This window comes from Chiroxiphia lanceolata, chromosome 1, assembly GCF_009829145.1.
Source record: "Chiroxiphia lanceolata isolate bChiLan1 chromosome 1, bChiLan1.pri, whole genome shotgun sequence".
NCBI classification, from domain to species: Eukaryota; Metazoa; Chordata; class Aves; order Passeriformes; family Pipridae; genus Chiroxiphia; species Chiroxiphia lanceolata.
In genome coordinates this window covers 155,546,628-155,567,994 of record NC_045637.1, presented here as the reverse complement: position 1 = coordinate 155,567,994, position 21,367 = coordinate 155,546,628, and the positions used below count along the sequence as shown (strand labels likewise).

Here is a 21,367-nt window from a genome sequence, read left to right as displayed (position 1 = left end):
TGATCCCAGAGCTTTTATTTATTCTGAGGAATCACATCCCACTTTTCTCAACACTGATGAGCAGCAGGATTAAGGCAAAAAAAAAAAAGAAAAACTTTCTTTTGAAAGAAGTCACCAGGTTATCAGAGCACAGGTTTTCTTCTACACGGCACAGATTGAGGCCAAAAAATAAGTAAAATCATCAAGGCACTGCTGGTCCCAGGTGACAATTCCCACTTGGCTGGGCAGGGAACAGAACCCAGGCAAACAGGGAAAGAACTTAAACCCAGGCAAACTGGGAAAGAAATCTGATGGATGGCCCCCAAATCTGTTTTCCCTTTCACTCAGCTAAGGAAGCAAATCTCTGGTTAAAACTCTCCTTTTCCTAAGGAGTTTCTGATAAAGCTCTTAACACTGAGAGGTTGGTGAGGCACCACCTCCAATCCTGGGGCAGGTTTGGGGTCTCCAGTACAGGACATGGGGAATGGTTGGACTTGATGGTCTTAAAGGTCTTTTCCAACCTTAATGATTCTGTGATTCTAAACATCAGCTGGGCTGGAAAACGTTCACAACCAGCAAAGACAGCACCATGTTTTACTATAACCAGCACATAGAGGCAGCAAGAAATCCAAATAAATAAACCCTTGGATCAGAAACATGGGATTTGGCTGTTAAACATTTGGGTGTGAAGCTCCCAAAGGGGTGAGGAAGAGCAGCAGCTCCACATCCACCTTTGCCCCTTGGATTTGCCACCAGCCAGAGCTCTGGCACCTTGCACAGCTCTCACAGTTTGGGAAATGGTGTTGGCAGAGCACAAAATTTGGACAGTGCTTTGTCTGAGAACCCCAAGAAAACCCAACCCCCAAAGATTAATATTTTAACAACATTTAATAATATTTACACGATGTTTTATGCCAGCATCTCCTGTGGCCCAGCAAGGAGAGCTTATTTTAGGGGCTGAAGGACTGAAGAGCAGAGAAGCGACAAACAGGATTTGATCTCAACCTCTGCTTTTCAAGTGAGCTGCTCAGAGCAAACCCAGCAACAGACAAAGGCCTGTCCCAACACAGTCCCAGCACTGTCCCAGCACTGTCCCAGCACTGTCCCAGCACAGTCCCAGCCAGCAAGAGTGTCCCCTGACGGGTTCTGCTCTGCTGCTTTGGGCACTTACGTTCCACCTGAATTCCGTCGGGGTGGCCTTTGCCCCTGGGCTCCTGGCTCCCAGGCTTCGCCTCGTCCTCGTCATCCAGCAGTGGCACATAGTCTGTTTTATCCACCGTCTCTCCCACCACATCATCGAATTTCTCTGCCTCCAGCGTGGCAATGAAGTCCCTTTTCACCTCCTCCTCGATCTCGTGGGGCGGCTCCGTCAGAGCGTCCGCCAGGCTGAGGTTGTGCTCCAGCTCAGCCATTGCAGCACCTCTGCAACCTGGAAAAGCACGTGGGGAGGGGGGAAGAGAAACAAACACCTTAATGAGAGACCTTCCATGGTTACCCCGTTTGGTGCTGAGCAGCCTGAGCCCTCACACGGTGACAAATGTTTGCTCCGGTGCTCAGTAACTCCCAGATGTTCATAAACCCCCCACACCGGCACAGAAACAGCTGGGTCACCCAAATCAGGGTTTAGCTCCATTTCATGGGGTGTTTTATCAAGAGTAACCTTCAATAAAAACTGCTAAAAAATCCAACCTGGTCAGAATAACCCTGGTGTGACCTTGGTTTGTGCCCTGCCCCAGAGCTCAGAGTTAATTACACACGCAAGAGAATTTAGTTCTGGGGCTGACTCCACCCAGCCTCCCCTATGGAGATTAGGATTTTCCATAATCCCTGATGTATATATACTGCAGTGAGGCTTCTGATCCCCTTGAGAGGGTCCTGCAGCATGTTTATGTCCTCAGCAAACCTCGCTAATACCAACAAACCCCCTCCAGCCCCGGGATTTGGGCTCGAAAGCGGCATTTTAATAATGTTTACATGAAAAAACACAGCAAAGAGCACACGTAGGCATTATATCCACAGCTATGAATTGGAAATGAAGGAGAAATAATCACCATTTCTCTCTCCCTCCCTGATTTGCATCCCTGCATTCGATTTAATTCCTGGCAGCCAACAGAAAGTGCACCTGAGCTGACTCATCTCAACCCTCCAGGTTGGCACAACACACACCCAGCACCAAGCACTTATTTTTTTTCATGTTTTGTCCTTTTGAAGTTATTCTTGGGAACAACAGCCAGCAAAAACTGCTGGGAATTTAAGGAGAGCGGTCTAAGGGAGCAAAGCCACCACTCTGGAGTGAGGAAAGGCCCTTTTTGCCACGTTCTCTCAGAGTAGAGTCAGTCAGAGCTGCTGAAGAGCAAAGGGATCAACAGCTCCATCTGCAGAAACTGTCTGCTGCAAACTGGAAAAACCCCAAACCAGAAAGGGCCAAGAGCATCCAAACTGGTGTGTTTCCAGCTCCTACTGTGGGAGTTCAGCTTCCTTGGATTTTGGACAAGGTTTGGGAGTGCAAAGGGATTTGATGCTGCTCTCACTGATGCACAAACCGTGCAGAGACTCCCCCTGGAATGACTGACTCTCTCTTAGGAGTCCAGTGAGCCAATGCAGCAGTGCCTGGTTGGGAATTATCAGGGAACAAGAACATGGAAGTGAAGTTTGGAGTTCCAACAACAAAAAAGAAAGATATGAATAAGCTCAGGGAAAGTGATTCAGCATTTTAGAATCAACTGTCACTTATTGAGACAAGAACCACCAAGCCACACTAGAATTCCAGAATGGTTTGTGTGGGAAGGGACCTTAAGGATCATCCAGTTCCACCCCTGCCAGGGGCAGGGACACCTTCCACTAGCCCAGGTTGCTCCAACCTGGCCTTGGACACTTCCAGGGATCCAGGGGCAGCCACAGCTTCTCTGGGCAACCTGGGCCAGGGCCTGCCCACCCTCCCAGCCAGGAATTCCTTCCCAATATCCCACCTATCCCTGCCCTCTGGCAGTGGGAAGCCATTCCCTGTGTCCTGTCCCTCCATCCCTTGTCCCCAGTCCCTCTCCAGCTCTCCTGGAGCCCCTTCAGGCCCTGCAAGGGGCTCTCAGCTCTCCCTGGAGCCTTCTCTTCTCCAGGGGAACCCCCCCAGCTCTCCCAGCCTGGCTCCAGAGCAGAGGGGCTCCAGCCTCTCCTCAGGAGGACCTGGAGCTGAGGACACAGCCCTGGAGCCAGGACAAGGCACAGCCACAGCCCAAGGAAACACAAGGGGCACTTGTGTGTTGGTTAATGAGGGGTGACCCAAGTGGCCACTGTGCAGCAGCCCAGGGTCACTGACTTCCATGGGGTGGCAGAACACAGACCCTCTTGTTCCACAGGAACAAAGGCTCCTACTCCTTGAACTCCAGGAAATTCTTTGTCAGCAGTACAGGGCCATGGACACACACAACACATACCTACAGCTCCAGCCCCTCCAGGGCACTCACATTCCTCAGGGACAATGGGATCCCACTGCCAGTGCTGTCTCTGTAATTCCAGGCAAGTATATTATGGAAACTAATTCAGTTAAAACTCTCCTTTTTCATTCTACGAACAATAAAAGGTCAGACTTGCAGCCAGATCACACTTCAGGCAGCAACTGCACTTTTTGTTGGTTTAGATAAAGGCCTTGAATCACCACTTGGAATTCTTTAGAGGTGAAAGGTTTGGAGTTTTTAATCCCGTGTGCAGGGTCACAGCTGAGTGAATTATGGTTGGTAAAAATGCTGGGTTTAGACTTAAATGATAGAGCCTTATATAAAAAAAAAAAAGTTTCTTTCGGAGTTCTTGACTGTTTTCAAGACAAACCATCAGCCAGATGTGCCCACAGCTGGCCACGTTACCCTGCAGGGAGCATCAGTCAGGAGTTTTATCTGTGCATTGCAAAGGCTCTCCCAAGGCAGAAATGGGGCCCAGAAATGGTCAGTTCTCATGATTGAGTCCAACTGTCCCCCAGCACTGCCCCACGGCCCCAGGCTGCTTCTAGAAAACACAGGAATCAAAACTACAGTCAGAAAACCCAGAACACCCCAAAAACCTGGGGAATAAAGCAGCAGAGGCTGCAGTGAACACACCTCACACAGCCTGCCTGACTCACTGGGCAGCCCAGAAATTATTCAGCCCTGTGATATCCAGGCACTTTCTGTCCAGCCCTAAACAACAGTTGGACTCGATGATCTCAGAGGTCTTTGCCAACCTTAATGATTCCATGATTAACTGCACTATAATTAATGGAGTAAATGCCTCCAGAGCCCCGGTGGCAGCAGGAGCTGCTCCCCTTATTCCATGGGAGCAGGAAGCAGTCAGGAATTCTTAAACCCAAATCAAGGCTAATCCCACCCAGACCACCCTCTCACATGTGAACATTCCACCACAAGCAAATGATGGATTCACATCATGCTTTTTTGGGTCCAAATTTTGGGGGTTTCTGTGTCCACGTTATTGTGGCAGCACTTGATGAAATTGCTGCCACAAAATACATGGCATTTTAGGGGTCTGATGGTATTGACAGTGCTGCTATTCTAGACCTACACAGGAACTAGGACACTAAAGTGATCTACTTTCTGAGGAAAAATAATAATGAGGTCATGCAGCCTTATCAGCAGGACATTTCCTTGTCCATATTTAGCTAAATAGGGAATGCAGAAACTATGTATAAAAATAAATCAGTGTAACTAAGAAAAGCCAATCTGCATTTTTGTAGCAAACACGGAACTGGTGTCTCAGACAAGCACCTGGTACAAACCTCCCTCACCCAGAGGCTGCAGGAATCCCCCACAGCCCAGGGGGGTCAGAACACCCCTGGGAATCTCTCCCTTTCCATCTCTGCTGTTAGAGAAGCCAAACTACACCAATTCCCAGATTCCCAGGGCCTGCAGAGTTAACAAAGACAGAAGGAAAATGAATATATTGCATGGACTCTGCCCAAGGGTAGAAAGCAAATCCCAAAGAACATTCCTTTGTTGAGCAGTTCAGGGAGACAGATGCTTCCTACACCACTTCCATTCTCCTGGAACAAAGTCAGCCAGGAAGCATCAAAGAATCATCACCAAGATGGCCCTTAATCCACTGCTTCCATAGCCATGGAAATCAGACATTCCCAGAGCCCAGGGAGGATGGATTCTGACACGAATCTTTAGGATGAAAGGACAAAACTGAACAAGGACTGAGGTTTGGGAAGGTAGAGGCTTAAAAATGCACTAAATTTCTCCCTGGAAAGGGTGGTCAGGCCTTGGCAGGGGCTGCCCAGGGAGGTTTGGAGTGCCCAGCCCTGGAGGTGTCCCAGGAAGGCCTGGCTGTGGCACTCAGTGCTCTGGGCTGGGGACAAGGTGGGGATGGGGCCCAGGGGGGATCCACGGGCTGGGAGGGCTTTTCCAGCCTCAGTGATCCTGGGATTCCATGATTCCAAACAATCCTTCAGCTGAGAAAGAGCTGCTGGTCCTTGTGTTTGTTAAGCAGCAGAGGCAGCAGCCATGGGGTGACACCAGCCTGCCTGGCTCCAGGTTTGCATCCCTGGAAGAGCCTCAGGGGACTCACCAAGGTGAGCAGTTTGCTCCAAGGAAGGTGTGGAAGGAGCAGACCACGGCCTCACCAATCCCACACTGTAGCTGTGGCTGTAGCTGTAGCTGCACTACAGCCAAGGAAAAAGGTTTTCCTGGAGCTGGACACCCCAGGAGATCTTCAAACCATCCCACAGCAAATCACTCGTGTTCCTTTAATTCCCACATTATTTTTCTCTAAAAGGGTTGTTTAGATCTCTCGGTGTTCCAGGCACAGCTGATCTGTCACACTCAGGGTTTGCCCCATCTGTTCCTTTCCGTGCTCAGAATCCTTGTGCATGCAGCGAGGAACCTGTTTGTTGGGAAAAATAAAATCCATCTTCCTGGCAGCTCCTCTGGAAGGTTCAGCAGAGTTATTTTAATCTCTCACCCACATCACAGACCCCCCTGTCCTGGAGTCTTGTTCCAAAGAGCTCCTACTATTCACTAGGTTTCAGCTGTGGCTGCCCCATCCCTGGAAGTTGTCCAAGGCCTGGTTGGAGCAACCTGGGAGAGAGGAAGGTGTCCCTGCCCATGGCAGGGGTGGCACTGGATGAGCTTTAAGGGTCCCATGGGCAGGGACACCTTCCACTCTCCCAGGTTGCTCCAAGCCCTGTTCAACCCAACCTTGGACACTTCCAGGGATGGGCTGTCAGCTTCTCAAACTGCCAAGAACTCCTTGCCCAAGTTTTACTCCTAAGTGACCCAGTGGAACAACTTCCAGAACCATCCTCTCACCCAGCCTCCCTCTGGAAGAGGAAATGAATCAAACAGCCCTTCCATGAGCCACTGCCTCCAGCCTCCCATCCAGGGAACAGTGGGATTTGCTTCCTGAACTCTGTGTTTCCATCCTGTAGCTTCCATGACTGTGCTGTTGTGTTCCTGCCTCCGGGCACGCACAGCCTTGGAATTTAAAGTTATGAGCAGCCTGACCCAGATTTAGTGTGAATTGTCTGGAGATGGAGAAAGGGAGAGTGGGCAGGGAGTGCCCAAAAAATCCCAACACTTGAAAACCTGTGAAGTGTTTGAACAGAATCACACTTGGTGTGAGACACTGACTTACTTCCCTGGGAATTCTGGCCGAGGGAACGATGGTTTTTCCCAGAGGAGCCCACACAGGTACCAGTTACACAAGGCAGAGTCTCTGCCAGCCCTGTGGTGACAATGACACAGCACTTCAGCCCTGCCAGGCTGCCTGGATCCAACGGGAATCCACAGCTCTGTCCTGCTCCAAAAGAGCTGCACTCGCTCTCTGAACCACCCTCACGCCAAAGGGCTGAGAGAATCACACCCAGGGCAATAACAAAGCAACCTTTCCCCACTTTTGTTGGTTCAGAGGAGACTCTGAATCCCACATCTACGAGCAGCACGTCCATTCCTCCGTGAGATCCACCTGCTCCTTTAAAATTAGCTGCTCACTGCACACAGAACAGAATCCCTGCTGCGGGAGTGGGGCCGGCTGGGCCATAATTCCCATTTCTCTGGGCTAAGTCAGGCTGCTTTTCTTAGCCGAGGCTGCTGAGGCGTGAGGGAACAGGAGAGCAGAGATCTGCTGTGTCATCCTCCTTCCAGAGCCCTGGAATCCATGGAGAGGGTTCCTGCAGCCGCCCTTCAGAAGGAGAGGACACAGCGACCAGTGACGTTCCTCACGTTCCATGGCTGGGCTCAACAAATCTATGACCCAATTTCATTTTTGATCATTTTTTTGGCACAGTCTAAAACGCTGGGATTCATTCATTTTTATTTTTTTTTCTAAAGTCAAACACAGCAAAAGTTCTGCTTTACTCCTGCAGCTGTTTGGAGTCACAGGAGATCCCTCAAATCACCAGAAGCTTCTCAGAGGCAAAGAGATGGAGGTCAAGAGATCGTTAATAACATCATTCCAACAACATTTAAATTCGTGTTCAACTCAACCGCTAGAAAAACCAGCCTCCAAATGTCCTGAATTCCGGAATTATATTCAGGAATTGGCTCCCAAAGATGCCATGATGTGCAGGTACCTCCCCATTGACAGAGAGGATTCCAGGCCAGATGCTCAAGACCTGCGGGACCAGCCCAAGTACCTGACACCACATCATTGAACCACGAGTTAATTAGAAGATTATGGATATTTCCATAGGAAAATCCAGCATCAAATTCCAACTCTGGGGCACTGTTTAAACCAAAGTGCAGCCAGCAGCTCCCTCAGAGCTCCTGGGAGAGCAGAGAAGAGTTTCCAGCTCCGCTTATGAAAAGCAGCACATCAAATATTATTAATTTCTAATGCTTGTTTGGGCTTTCAGCAAACCAGGATTTCAGGAAGAGTCGTGTCACAAACAGCCACGTTCTACTTCAGTCCACAAATCCAGCAAGAGAGTTTCCAGCCATTATTTATATGGATTAAGCAATTCCTGCCCTCCTGTGTGAGGGACAAGAGATGTGGTGGGAAAAGAGGAGGCAGATTTGGCAGAAATCCTTCCCTGGGAGGCTGGGCAGGCCCTGGTACAGGTTGCCCAGAGAAGCTGTGGCTGCCCCTGGATCCCTGGAAGTGTCCAAGGTTGGATGGGGCTTGGAGCAACCTGGGCTAGTGGAAGGTGTCCCTACCCATGGCAGGGTGGGACTGGATGATTCCTGAGGTCCCTCCAACCCAGACCATTCTGGGATTCAGGGATTCTAACCCTGAAATAGCTCCAAAGGTTTGATGCAAACCTCGGGTCACTTCCACAATCCCTTTGCAGCCATAAACCCCAAACACGATGTTTGAACTTCTCCCTCCCGATGGTTTAATGAAGTTGAACTCAGCCTGCTGAACCCAGGATTTCAAAACCAAGGCAGAGCTTCAGCCACTATTGCTTCCTCATAACTGTCATTTCCTCTTCCATGTCTGACACCTCCCAGCTTCCACTTCTCGGGTCACCAACAACCTCTCCCTCAGCTTCTGACCCAGACATCTCTTCCCACTTGAGCCTTCAAACAGCTACACCCCAAACCCAGGTCAGACCAGCTTTGAGTGACACTGCCCAGACACCAAAACACTCCTGGAGACTCCCAAGCTCTCCATGGCCTGTCCAGCTGTGGGCAGCTGAACCTGCACACGAGGCAGATCCAAGCAGGACACGGAATGAATGCTCCAAGTCTCCCACTTGGGAGAGGAGCAAACCTGTGTGCAGGGATGGACATGAGCAAACCCCCTGGAGTCGGGAGAGTCTGGGGGGAACTGGAGCTGGTGTGGACTTTGGATAGGGAAAAAAGCCTGTGCTGGGAAAGAAACCAGCTTATGGAATCAGAAGGGGATGAGTGGAAATGGATACAGGAGTCACGGAGGGCTGGGCAGGAGCTGGACCACAGCACAGTTGCTGGTCACCTTCCCACTGTGAGAAGTGGAAGCTGCACATTGACCCACTCACAGACACAAAGGAAACCAGCACAGCTGTGTTCCAGATGGGATCACAAACTTCTCCAGGCAGTGGCCAGAGGACAAGCTGGGCAGCAGTTCCAGCCCCAGCTGGGACCTGCACTAGAGGGGGGAACATCTGAGGCTCTGCCAGAGATGCTCAGGCTGGGTGACTGAACCCACTTCCATGGGAATGGTCAGATTCCCAACAAAGAGCAACTGTCAGAGCAGGACAGGAGTGGCCACAGGGAGGCCAAATCTGAGACAGGGAAAGTCACCTGCCCAAACCAAGCTCTGGCTGACCAAGGCCGTTGTCTTGTTAATGCCAAACCTGCCACTTTCCTAAGTTACAACTTCAGAACTTCAAATGGCTTAAAGTGCAGTTTGTTTGATTTCATGGTGTCTTGTAAGAATTCTGGGGTTTATCCCATTTTTCCAGAGTGTCCATGAATTGTAAGGTTCCATCAGTCAGGGCACGAGCCCTTTCCCCCCTGTTTCAAGCATTATTTTGCTGTTATTGGCACTGTAAGTAAACCCAACTCACTGTGCTCGAGTCTTTAATGAAGATTTCTGCCCCATAAGCAGAAACAATTTTCCTCAACTCGACTTCCCTTAAGGAAGCCCTGCCAAAGCCAAGGAGCCCTGCTCTCCCCATGCTCAGTTATTCACACGCCACGTGAATCAGCACGGGGAGGCAGCAGAAAGTCTCCCAGAATTCCCACCTCACCAGGAACGTCACAAAGGTTCTCTCGATTTCTGGAGACTTGAGACAACTTCTGTTTTCTTCCTGCCTTCCAGCAGCCACTCATCTCTTGGGGAGCTCACACCTCACGGGATGATAAAGGCTACAAGGACAACAGGGCAGAAATCCCACAGGGGAAGTTGTGGCACAACCTCCTCTCTCCAGGCATGGAGCTCCTACTTGTAGTCAACTCCAAAGCCATAACTAAATGTCAGGCCAGCATTTCCCAGCTTTCCTGAGGCAGTTTCTCCCTGCTCTTTCTAGATGTGGACATCCACTCATACTAAAATTTCTGGCCTTATTTCAGGGTCTCCTCTGCTCAGGGCCAGAAGGACACCCAAGGGCTCCAGAGGGGCTGCAGGGAACTCGGGCCCGAAGCACGTGCCTGCTTTATCAGAGCACAGCAAAGCCAAGGCAGCAACTCCTCCCACCCCCAGGCTCTGAAGAGCCACATTCTGGTCCTGGAACTCGGAGACACAGAACTGCAGACACCCAAGGGAGTCGCTCTCCCGCATTCCCGGGAATCGCGCTGCAATTGCTCTGCGCTGCTCCAAGAGCCTGAAGGGAATTTTGCAATTCCCCTGTGGAATGTAGCCCCGGAGAGGCAGCACAGCCCCCTGTGACAGGGCCCTGAGCCACCTCCTAAAGCACTTCACGTGACACAAGAGTGACCAGTCACAGCTCCCAGCAGCACCAAAGGGACCAGAGTGAGTGATCATCAACTGGAGGCAAAACTGTCCAGACTTCCCTCCTGGCCAAACCCTAAGAAGGACAGCAAATGGAAGGAAGCCCATCTGAACCAGACTGGAGTGTCTGGAGAGGTACACTTGGATCCAAAGCAAAGTCTTGGAGTAAGGAAGGGTGGTGGGAAGGGGGAGGCTCGTGTAGGAAGAGGGACTGACGCCAGCAGAGCCACGACTGGACAAAAACCAGAGCCAGGAGGATTTAGGAGTGTCAGGCTGAGAGGAGGAAGAGTGATACAGCTCCAAAGAATCACCCAGCAGCCCATTTCCAACCCTGACTTCACTTCAGCTGCACCAATTCCCAAAAAAACCCCGTGGCACCTCTTTGTGCCTGCAGAGAGTGTTTTACTGCTGTTAATTACACCTGAGATAAGAGTACACCGACCTCCTGCATGATTCCCTCCCTTTGGGCAACCTCCCTGCCATGAACCACTCAGCAGGATGGGGTAAGGCTGTCCCACTTGGATTGCTCCAGCTGGACTTGTACCTTTTCCAAGCTGATAAAAAGTCACATTAATAAACTTGCCTTGAGTTACAGCAGGAGATGCTCTGCCAGAGCGGCTTCGCTGGGAGGACAAGAATAACTTTCCTCTAAGCCCCAAGCAGGGATTAGGGACTCTAGAAGGTGGGGATTAACAGTCTTGGCTGGCCTTCAAAAAAGCCACATGGAAGATGAGTTCATAGATAATAACTGTGAGGGGCTTTCAAGGGCCGAGCTCTGCCCAGTCCTACAAGTATTAAAATAAGAAACCTAAAAAAAGACTCCAAAAATCATAAATGCTTATCTAAGGAAAACAGAGGAGTCTTGCCCACCTTCTGTACAGACCTGGAAGTTTTAGCCCCAAAATGACCTATTCCTTAACAGCTTTAGAACTCCCAACTCCCCGGGGCAAAGCTTTTGGGATTTTGTGCGCCGCCTCTTCCCGGGAGAGGCAGCACCAAATAAGGAGAGTTTCATTAATCATGGGGGGGAAGAGTCTCCTCTTTTCTCTTGGCAGAGGGGAAGCCAAAGTGGGGGCAGGGTAGGGAAAGCCAGGCTGTTTGCAGAGCACTTTCTACGGGGGATGTTGAGGCTGAGCCACAGCCCGGCCCAGCTGCTCCGTCAGCTGCTTTCCTTTAATAGCACAGAGAGAGCAGAGAGGCTCCCACCTCCCCCAGAGGATAACCCACAAAGTGACGGCCTTCTGGCCCTGTCCAGAGAGCTCCTTCTCTGGGAACCAAGGCAAGGATGGCACAGGGCTCATACAGTGGGTCACTCAACAATTATCTTTATTTTGTACCTCCTCGCTGTTCCTCTCCCTGACACGGGCTGGTAAAGGCAGCTGAGTGCACAGAAAGGGAGAAGTTTCACCCCAACAGTGCACAGAGAGGGAGAAGTTTCACTACCAAAGTTCCCCTCAGCCAAACAATCCTCGTGTCAGCCCCTCTAAGTTCACCCCACTCCGTGTTTGTCTCACGTATGTGGCTCCCAGAATAATGGATTTTGTGCCTGTGTGACAATTTGGGCTTGAATTTCTAAGGTGTGGTGAAAACTGTACAGCACAAAGATTGGAATGACAAACCTAGAGATGAGAATGAGTTCAAGGCATGCTGTGGGAAAAAAATTCAGAGGTTTAGTCCAGCTTAATTATAGCTTTAATACCACTGTGCAGGCCCTCAATGCCTTCATGAACTCACAACATTGCCTTATGTATATAAAATAATATATAAATATGTATATACAGACACCTGAGAGTGTGGGAGGGGAAGTAAGACCAGAGAGGACAAATTCTGAAATTAAGTTAAGCAAAAAAGCTCTCGCTGAAGAGTAAAACAAGCAGCTATTAATTAGAATTTAATGTCCCACATCCATATTGTACCTCATTGAGAAGTTCATTGGATTAAGCCTTGAAAATTCCAAATTATACTTCCTGTGGAACAGCAGAAACAATCCAAGCTTGTGGAAACGGGTTGGAAAAGAGGCCCCTCATGGTAAGACATGAGTGTGTGCAGGGAAGGGAAGGGAGCTGGGAAGGGGCTGGAGCAGCAGGAGCAGCTGAGGGAGCTGGGGGGGCTCAGCCTGGAGCAAAGGAGGCTCAGGGGGGACCTTCTGGCTCTGCAAGTCCCTGACAGGAGGGGGGAGCTGGGGGGGGTCGGGCTCTGCTCCCAGGGAACAAGGGACAGGAGGAGAGGGAACAGCCTCAGGTTGTGCCTGGGGAGGCTCAGGTTGGACATCAGCAGGAATTTCTTGCTGGAAAGGATGGTCAGGCACTGGAAGGGGCTGCCCAGGGAGGTTTGGAGTCCCAGCCCTGGAGGTGTTCTGACAGGCAAACTGACTCCCTAGAGAAGTGCCCCAAAATCAGCAAGTTCGCCAGTGTCAAAAAACAAGATGAACTTTGAGCAAGGAGCAGGGAACATCCCAGGTCATGGAGAGCAGCAGCTACAGCAGCACAGCCATGAAATCAGAAGGAGCTCATTTGGCAACCAGGGCACACCATCACTGCTCCCAGCAACTCCATTTCCAACAGGCTCCACTCCTTTCCCTGCACGGAATAATTCCAGTTGTGTCAGTGACTGCATTAGAGCAGCTACTTTACTGTTAATTAAAATAAGCCCTTCTCCTGACAATGTAATTACAGAGCACAAGAACCTGCCCATCAGGACACAGGACTGGAAGCTTCCAAATGAGAAACTTGACTGGAGAACTATTTTCATCCATGACAACTCAGCATCACTTGACGTTTCGGAGCCAGAGGAGTGGAACAAGCAAAGCTGGCAATGCTTTTCCAAGCAGATTTGTAAAGAGAAAACAACACTTTAAAGCTTTCCAACACTAGAGGAAGGTCAAAATGCTTTGGGAGAATGAAACAAACCACTTCTATGCTAAGAAATGAGTTTTGGCCAATTTGCAAATTCTGTAGGATCTTGGCTACAGCAGGTGAGCGAGTTTGTGGACTCAGCAGCTGCCTCGTGCCCTCCCCTCGGGGTGAACTCCAGAGATGCCCCAAAAGGAACCTGGAAGTGGAACAGAGACACACTGAACTGGTGCAGAGGTCGGGGGTTGCCACTTGGAAACCACACCAAAGCCTTGTGGCAGCTGAGGTTCCACATGGAAAAGCAGCTGCTCTGTGGGTGCCCGGCCCAGGTTCCTGCCGGAGCACAACTCCAGGACCACCAGGCAAACTGGTTCAGGGGGAACAGGCCCACTCAGCACTCACAGGCAGCTCAGGCTGCTCCACGTGGGTCACACTTGCAGGCCACGAACAGAACTCAGCCCCTGTGTTTCCCTGAAATTCGTGGGGAATTCAAGTCCCTGAGCGCATTTGGGGTGGGAGCAGAGCACACCTCCGAGCTGTGGAGCCTGCTCCTTACCCTGCTCCCTACCCTGCTTGAGAGCAGCTTTGGAATATCCAAACCTGCCCTCACACACTGGTGTGTCACCAGAACACACTCAGGAGGGGGCTCTGCACCATCTTTTAACTCACTGTGTGGATTTTGTTCATCTCGGGGCAGCTCCACAACAAATATAATGGAGATTTAACAAACTCCATGTCACTGGGAATTACTCCTCAGTAGGGACAGTTGTGTCTACAGAACAAGGGAGAAAGAAAGACAAACCTCAGAAATCCTTTTAAATGAAGGCAGAAGCCTTTAGCTTTAAAAACTGAGCATGCTTGGGCACCTCTGCAAGCAGAGCTGAAGCCTTTGGCTACAACAGCTCATGGAAGGATTTGCTGGAGACCTGGGAATTCTGCCTGCCTGTGATCCAGGGGAAGGAGGCACTGCTGGTGCTAATGGAACAGCTCCCAAAGGCAGCTGGAAGGATAATTGAGCTTCAGAACGGGATGAGAGGTGGGGAAAGGTCCAGTGAGTCATCCCAAGCCTCCCAGAGGGGGAACACTGGCTGTTCAGGGGGAACACAAGGCACATTCCCAGCTCCATCACCAGTGCTAATGGAGAGAGCCCTTCTCCCTCAGAGAGGGAGTTACTGGGAAGACACAAGCTCAGGATCCATCCCTGCCTGTGCCACAACATGACCCTCATGCAGCCCCTCTCCAGCAGCATCACCAGACCCCTACACGAGTCCCAGTACCTCCTGTGCTGCCAAGGGGGGGTAAAGTTAAAAATACAGCTACAGCAAAGTGCTCAGAAATTAGTTCAATAGCACATTAATCAGTATTTAATCTGCAGGCCAAAGCCCAGCAGGGAACTCTACTAGACCAGGAGCTCAGCAAGTCTGTTCCCCTCTCCAGTGTATTCTGAAAGCCCTGTGTCATCCTGGGCAGCAAGGAAAGCTAAAGGTTACAGCCAGACCCTCCTGCCTCCTCTGGCCCTGCAGCTTATCCCTTCAGCAGAGGGATGCCAGCCCAGCCCTTAAGCTGCTGCTGTTCTTCCTTCCCACCAGGGCATCTTAATTCCCTCCAAGCAGGGGAACACTCCTGCTCTCACGTGATGGTTATTCTTAGAGAGGATCCCGGGGATTTTTCCTGAGCTCAGTTCAGCCCCACAGTTGGCCCAGGGCCAGAAGAGCATCACAGAACTCCCCAGCCCTGCTAGTGCAGCACAAACACACTAATGGCATTTACCGTGGCAGGTTGGGCAAGGAAGGGCTGGGGAGCTGGAGATAAATAACCCTCCCAGGAAGCTGTCCCTGCCACACAAAGCTCATGACAAACCCAGTAAAAAAAGCAGATGACAGGCCCAGTCTGAGGGCAGCCTGATGCTCTCACCCAGCTCCTCCTGAGATAGTCACAGAATATTCTGAGCTGGAAGGGACCCACAAGTCCAACTCTTAAGTCAAAAGAACAAATTCTACATTTGAGCCTTTCCCTTATCTTAACCCAATTTTCATGACAAAATCCCTGTCTGACACAGAAATCAATCATCCTGAGCTACTTGTGACCCAACTACAACGAGCAGAAGAGCCACATTTAGGCAACAACTCTCAAAAATAACTGAAAATTTGAGGTCTGGGAGAAATGCTCTCAAGTCAGAGAAGACACTGCTCCAACACTTAGTTTTTCTTCAAGAAACATTGCTCAAATGTTGCAAGGAGAAGAAGGCAGGCTTAGTTCAACTAGAATGGTGCCTTATCTGGTTAAACAATGGGATGTCCTGTCAGGCAGGAGGATGGGAGGACACTGGGAGGAGCTGCAGCAGGAGGTTAATTCCCTCCCAAGGAACGCCTGTGAGAGCAAACACCTCTCTTTGCCCTGACCCTCTAGGGTCTGGAATCTGATGGGGTGGCACCAGGGGGAAGAACAGCCATATCTGACAGAATAAATGCAGAATAGTTCCCACCTTCCCGAGTGCAGGAAGCCAGAGGAGGAGGAAGGGAGTAGCTGCTCAGCCACTATTGTATTTACATTTCCGTGCTCTTGATAACAAACACACTCGAGGGTGGCTGAAAAACAAGGCATGGGTGAGAAAACAAAAGCTGAGATTTCAGGAGAGGAAGAGCAATAAAAGAAATTCCAGGTGCCCCCTTGGTGTTCTCAGGCACAGCCTGGAGTTCCTTCAGGGAATGATTCAGGGTCCCACTGCTGTGCCCTGGGACACAGGCAGCTCCCTTCCAAAAAGGGGAGGAGGAGGGACCAGGTAAATAGCTATTCAGTGTAGTACTGGGAAAAAAAAACCTCTTTTTATTTTAACTTACAGTTCTTCCCACATTGCTTTGAGGAAGTAAAACCACTCACGGTAAAGTCAAATCCTCGAATCCCAGAATGGTTTGGGTGGGAAGGGACCTCAGAGCCCATCCAGTGCCACCCCCTGCCATGGGCAGGGACACCTTCCACTAGCCCAGGTTGCTCCAAGCCCTGTCCAGCCTGGCCTTGGACACTTCCAGGGATCCAGGGGCAGCCACAGCTTCTCTGGGAAATCCACTCCAGCCCCTCCCCACCCCCACAGCCAAGAATTCCTTCCCATATCCCATCTATCCCTGCCCTCTGGTAGTGGGAAGCCATTCCCCCTGGTCCTGTCCCTCCATCCCTTGTCCAAAGTCTCTCTCCCATCTTTCCTGGGGGCTCCTTCAGGTTCCTGGAAGGCCACAACCAGGACACTCCTCAACCAGGTCATCCAACAAAACCAGGCAGTGCCCAACTGCCACAAACACCTCCTCCTTCCTGCCTCTCTCCCAGCTTCTCCAGGGGACGTTGGGAGGAAATTGCCTTTATTCATCTGAGCAGTCAATGAGTGGGGATTAAATGTTCCAGGATAAATTACTTCAGGAAGCACTTTCAGCTGCTGAATAGAGTCTGTGGGAAGCACCTGTTTGGTTTCCACGTCCTGAAACCACGAACAACAAGTGTGGAGAGGTACATGGACCCCTGGGACTCCGGGAGGCAGCTCACACTGGAACTCCCATTTTTGGACAACAGAGGAAGGAAGGAGGAAAATCACACCAGCAAATCCCCAAGCTGGGAGGTAACAACATCACCTGGCACAGCTCAAGGGGTGCCTGGACAACACCCTTTGTCATATCATTGTTTTTAGGTGGTCCTGCAAGGAGCAGGGAGTTGGACTCCATGATCCTTGAGTCCCTTCCAACTGCAGATATTCTGTGACTGAGTGAAGTCTGAGAGCCAGTCCAGACACCAAGGAGTCTGGCAGACATTCAGACCAGTTGGTCCAAGCTCAGTGAAGGAGAAAGGAGAAAAAAATAAAAACCACTCCAGACTGGAGGGTGAAGGAAGGAAAACACAGCGCTCTGCTCTCACATTCCTACGTCACCTCCCCGTCCCCTCACGCTCCCTCCCTGCAGGAGGAGGTGACAGACACCTCCCATGACCTCCTCAGGTCCACTGAGGCCACGGGGAAAGGCATGCAGGGCACTCTGGGCACGTCCCCTCCCTCCATCCCACCCCGAGGGAGATCAGCCACCTCACTGGGCTGCTGTTCACGTGGCTCCTACAGCACCACTTCAGGTGGGGATGTGGTGGGGCTGCCAAAAACGGTGGTGGGGCTGCCCCAGCTGGGCCTGGGCCCTGTCACAGCATCAACAGGAGCCTCTTCTAGCCACACCAGGAACAGGGACACACGAGAGCCTCCTCCAGTCACACCAGGAATGGACACACAGGAGTATCTTCCAGTCACACCAGGAACGGGGACACACAGGAGTGTGAACCCCACTGAAAATAAAGGACTTTGCACCCACAGTGTCCTCTCTGCATCTGCCACTTAAGGAGACAAAATTGTTCCTCAGATGCCCTTTTTTTTCCTTGATCTAAGTTTTAGGAGACACGTGAGGCTGCTGTCACCTCCAGGCAGTGTCCATAAATCACAGCAGAGACAGCTGGTGATGTAAGAACAAGGTGTTATGAACTGCATCCGTGTGACTCCTTGGCATTCCTCACAGCCAAACCCACAGGATGGCACCAGCACTCTGAACTCAGCCCATTTTGTCAGGGAAAAGGCAAAAGAAAGGATCAAACAGTGCAGAAAATGGCTGATATTCCTCTCAGGAGTCAAACACACACACAGCACTTGAGAACAATCACAGTTTAAACTGCACTGCAGAAGATCCCGGGTCCCTCAGTCCACACAAATATCATGAATAAATTGTAGTTCCTTCACCAAAACATGTCACACGAACACCAGCACCTCAGACATCCCCTGATTGCAGACTCCAGTGGAAGTGGAGCTTTCTGGAGCCTCCCCCAAAGGACAGTGAGGATCAGAAACGTGGATGATCCGCTGCTCCCAATTCCTAACAAATCAAATCAGACTTGTTTTTCTTAGCCTCGTTTACCCATTTTAATCTTTTGTAGTCCTCTTACTCTGATAAAAAGAAGATTTGAGTGACCAAGTTAAATGGGTGCCCTTTGCAGCAGAAAAGGCAAGAAAAGAAGGTCCAACTGGCCAGAAAGGACAATTCCTGAGTCCCACACCAGCCCTGTTATCCCAAACAGAAACAGGGGAATGTTAGAATGGAAAGGTGAGTGCATTCCAGACATGTTTGCTCCACAGAAGTTCCCAGAACTGCCATCTCAGATCCCTGGATGGTCATTCATTCCCATGTGCACACCCAGCTGTATCAAACCTTTGCTCTTTAATTAAAGATTTAGCGTTGGGTCATTAGAAAAACAGTTCCTACCTCAAAAGCAGGTGTCCCTTTACAGGTACTTCAGTCCTCAGAAACTCCTTATCTGCAAAACACAAGGCAGAAGGAATGTGATTCCAGAGTCTGGCATGGGAGTTCATTGGGGATGGCTGGGAAATGAGTTGTGTTAAATCTGAGTAACTCGGGATATTTTGCTGCAGGCCCCCTCCAGTGATCCAGGCAGCTTTCCTGAGTGCTCTCTCCTCAGCAGGAACATGACCTGGCTATTGCTGGGATCAGGAGGCCAGTGGGATCCCAGGGGACATCAGGAAGGGTGTGACCAGCAGGTCAGGGAGGGGATCCTGCCCCTCTGCTGCCCTGGGAGGCACTTCTGGAGTGCTGGGTTCAGTTCTGGGCTCCACAGTTCAAGAAAGACAAGATGCTACTGGAGAGAGTCCAGGAGGGCCACAGACATGATCTGGGGTCTGGAGCATCTCCCTGATGAGCAGAGACTGCAGGAGCTGGGCCTGGTTAGTCTGGAGGAGAGAAGGTGAGAGGGGATCCATCAATCCACACAAATATCCCCAAGGGCTCTCAGGATGGTCCCACACTCTGCTCAGGTGCCCGGGGACAGGACGAGGAGCAATGGCCACAAACCAAACCACAGCAAGTCCCACCTCAACCTGAGGCAGAACTTCTCTCCACGAGGGTGGAGAGCCTGGAACAGCTGCCCAGGGAAGGTGTGGAGTCTCCTCTCTGGAGACATCCCCATCCCACCTGGACACGTCCCTGTGTCACCTGCTCAGGTGACCCTGCCTTGGCAGGGGGTTGGACTGGGTGATCTCCAGGGGTCTTTCCCACCCCCAGCCGTTCTGGAATTGTTATTTCCCATCAACACTTGCTGAACCCGTTCAGGACACTCCATGAAAACCATGAGCAACTTTTCCCCCCGTTCCACGTCGTACCCGGTTTCCCCAAAGCCCCCGTTAAAGCTGCACTAATCCAGGCTCAGCAGGACAGCCCTGCTCTAAGCAGCATTTCAGGTGCTCAGTGAGGGGCTTAAGAGCTCACAAAGTCACTGCCAGGGCCACACCTGCCCGGCCACCTGTGGCAGCCACGTCCGAGTCACGAGCCCGTGGTCATCCCCAGCCGCCTGCTCGCCGTAGTTTTCCACGATTCCAGTGGAACTGCACCCACCAGCTTTCCCAGGGAACCATCTCCTCACCCACTGGGTGCTGTGTCCCAGATTTTTCTATCCAATATCTTACGTTTTGTTGGTAACGTTTCTTTATTGAGAAGCAAACTTATCTAGTTTTTTTTTTAAAAAAATAAGATTCTCTCAAAATAATTACTCCTCATATTTTCCACGCAGAAAAGAACACAAACCAAGGCACAGAGCTCAAGTATTTGAATCCACATGGAGAAATGTCCAACCTGTTCTTCACCACAGCAAGTCATGAGGGCAATGTCCAGCACAATATCCTCTCAGCACCTGCTCAGTGGGCAAACAGAAACACTAACCTGTGCTTCTCTCCCTGCAGAGGCACATTTCATGTTCCAGGGGAGTAAAATGCCAGAGCTTTTAGATAAATGAGGAAACAGCCCAGTGAAAAGGGTGTCATTTTAGCTTTAGTAAGAGGTAAAACCTTCTGAAAAAGAGTCCTGCTCCCTTCGGAAGGGCTGGGAAGGAGAGTGACTACACCAAGGAAAGGAGAAGTACCTTGTGTAGAATTCAGATATCTGAGGAATTCAATGTCAGCTCTCGGCTGAGTGGTAACACTGATGTTCCCCTTCCCCACAGAAGCAAACTCTGCTGACAGACATAATAAACCCACATTTTCCTCCTCCCCATCATTATTTGCAGCTCAGCCACCCTGTGATGAATTGGGACATCGGGGTCCTTCTCTCCAGCTGCTCCCCAAGGATGAACACCCACATCACACCCAGAGGCATCAGAGCTCCAAGGCTGCTCATTAAAGTCCATCCCACATCCACTGCTGTGATCCACTCTCACACAGGATATTCCCATCTCTTTGCATTGAAAACATTCCACTTAACCTCATTTGTTAAGGAAACCAACCCACAGCTCTCTCTTTTGGGGCAGAGTTGAAGAAAATGAAAAGTGTGGGCTCATTTTTAGTGCTGCTCCACGGCAGCCATGGCCCTGGGAACAGGGAAGGAGAATCTCCCACAGGTGCTCAGTCTGGGCAGAACCACTTTTGCCTTTGGTAAAGCTGTCCCTCTCTCAAAACAATCCCTGAAGGACAGAATTCCTGTACTACCAAGGTGGGATTAACTGCCCCCAGTTGTAAAATTGCTGCTTTTTAAATATGGAGCGTTCTCGACTGACAAGCAGAAAGGTTAAATATCTGTCTTTCTTACCCCAAACCGACAGATTTGTTAAAACTCCAGGTGTGGCTGCAAAGATTTCCTGAGTGTTGGGTCTTACAGCAGCCCAAGATGGACTTCACCTTGTCCCCATCCATAATAAATTGAGGAAGACTTCCACCTTACAGAAGAGTTGGTGAGCAGCAGAAAGAAGTCCTACATCCAGAAAATCCCCACTCCTGTGGTCCATGATTGACTGGAATTGTTTTCCAATCTTGAGAACCTTTTCTGAGAACAATTTTAAGAGACACCTGCCCATGCATTGCAACCCTGATTCCAAGTTCCCAACTTTCTTCCCTCCCCAACACTGTTTTTCCACGAGCGATGTGGAAAAGCAGCGGGAGCAGGGAAGGCAGCCTGGGATCTCATTTACACCCCCTGCCACTCCCACTCCTCCTTTTCCCTTGCCTGCAGGAGCAGGGAGCAGGTCCTGCCTGGCACCCAGACTGTCCTGTCGTGTCTGTCATCCCTGCAGGATCCAGTTTCCCACCCTGCACCAGCAGCTCCTGCTCCTCAGCTCCTCCAGCTCCTGAGCTCCTCACACTCTTAGTATGGAACATTCCAAGGGCTTCT

At 50.7% G+C, this 21,367-nt stretch overlaps 1 protein-coding gene across 4 annotated transcripts in view; it reads right to left on the bottom strand.

Annotated features, from left to right (window-relative positions):
* Nucleotides 1-21,367, bottom strand: part of MAP4 (microtubule associated protein 4) — a 145,377-nt gene that overhangs the window by 97,449 nt on the left and 26,561 nt on the right. For all 4 annotated transcript variants that reach the window (XM_032686511.1, XM_032686519.1, XM_032686533.1 and 1 more), the window contains exons 2-3: nt 18,461-18,512; nt 1,151-1,408 (exon numbers count right to left, since the gene is read on the bottom strand). In XM_032686511.1, coding sequence (XP_032542402.1) covers nt 1,151-1,391 — 241 coding nt within the window. In that variant the 5' untranslated portion in view covers nt 1,392-1,408; nt 18,461-18,512. The remainder of the gene's footprint in view (nt 1-1,150; nt 1,409-18,460; nt 18,513-21,367) is intronic.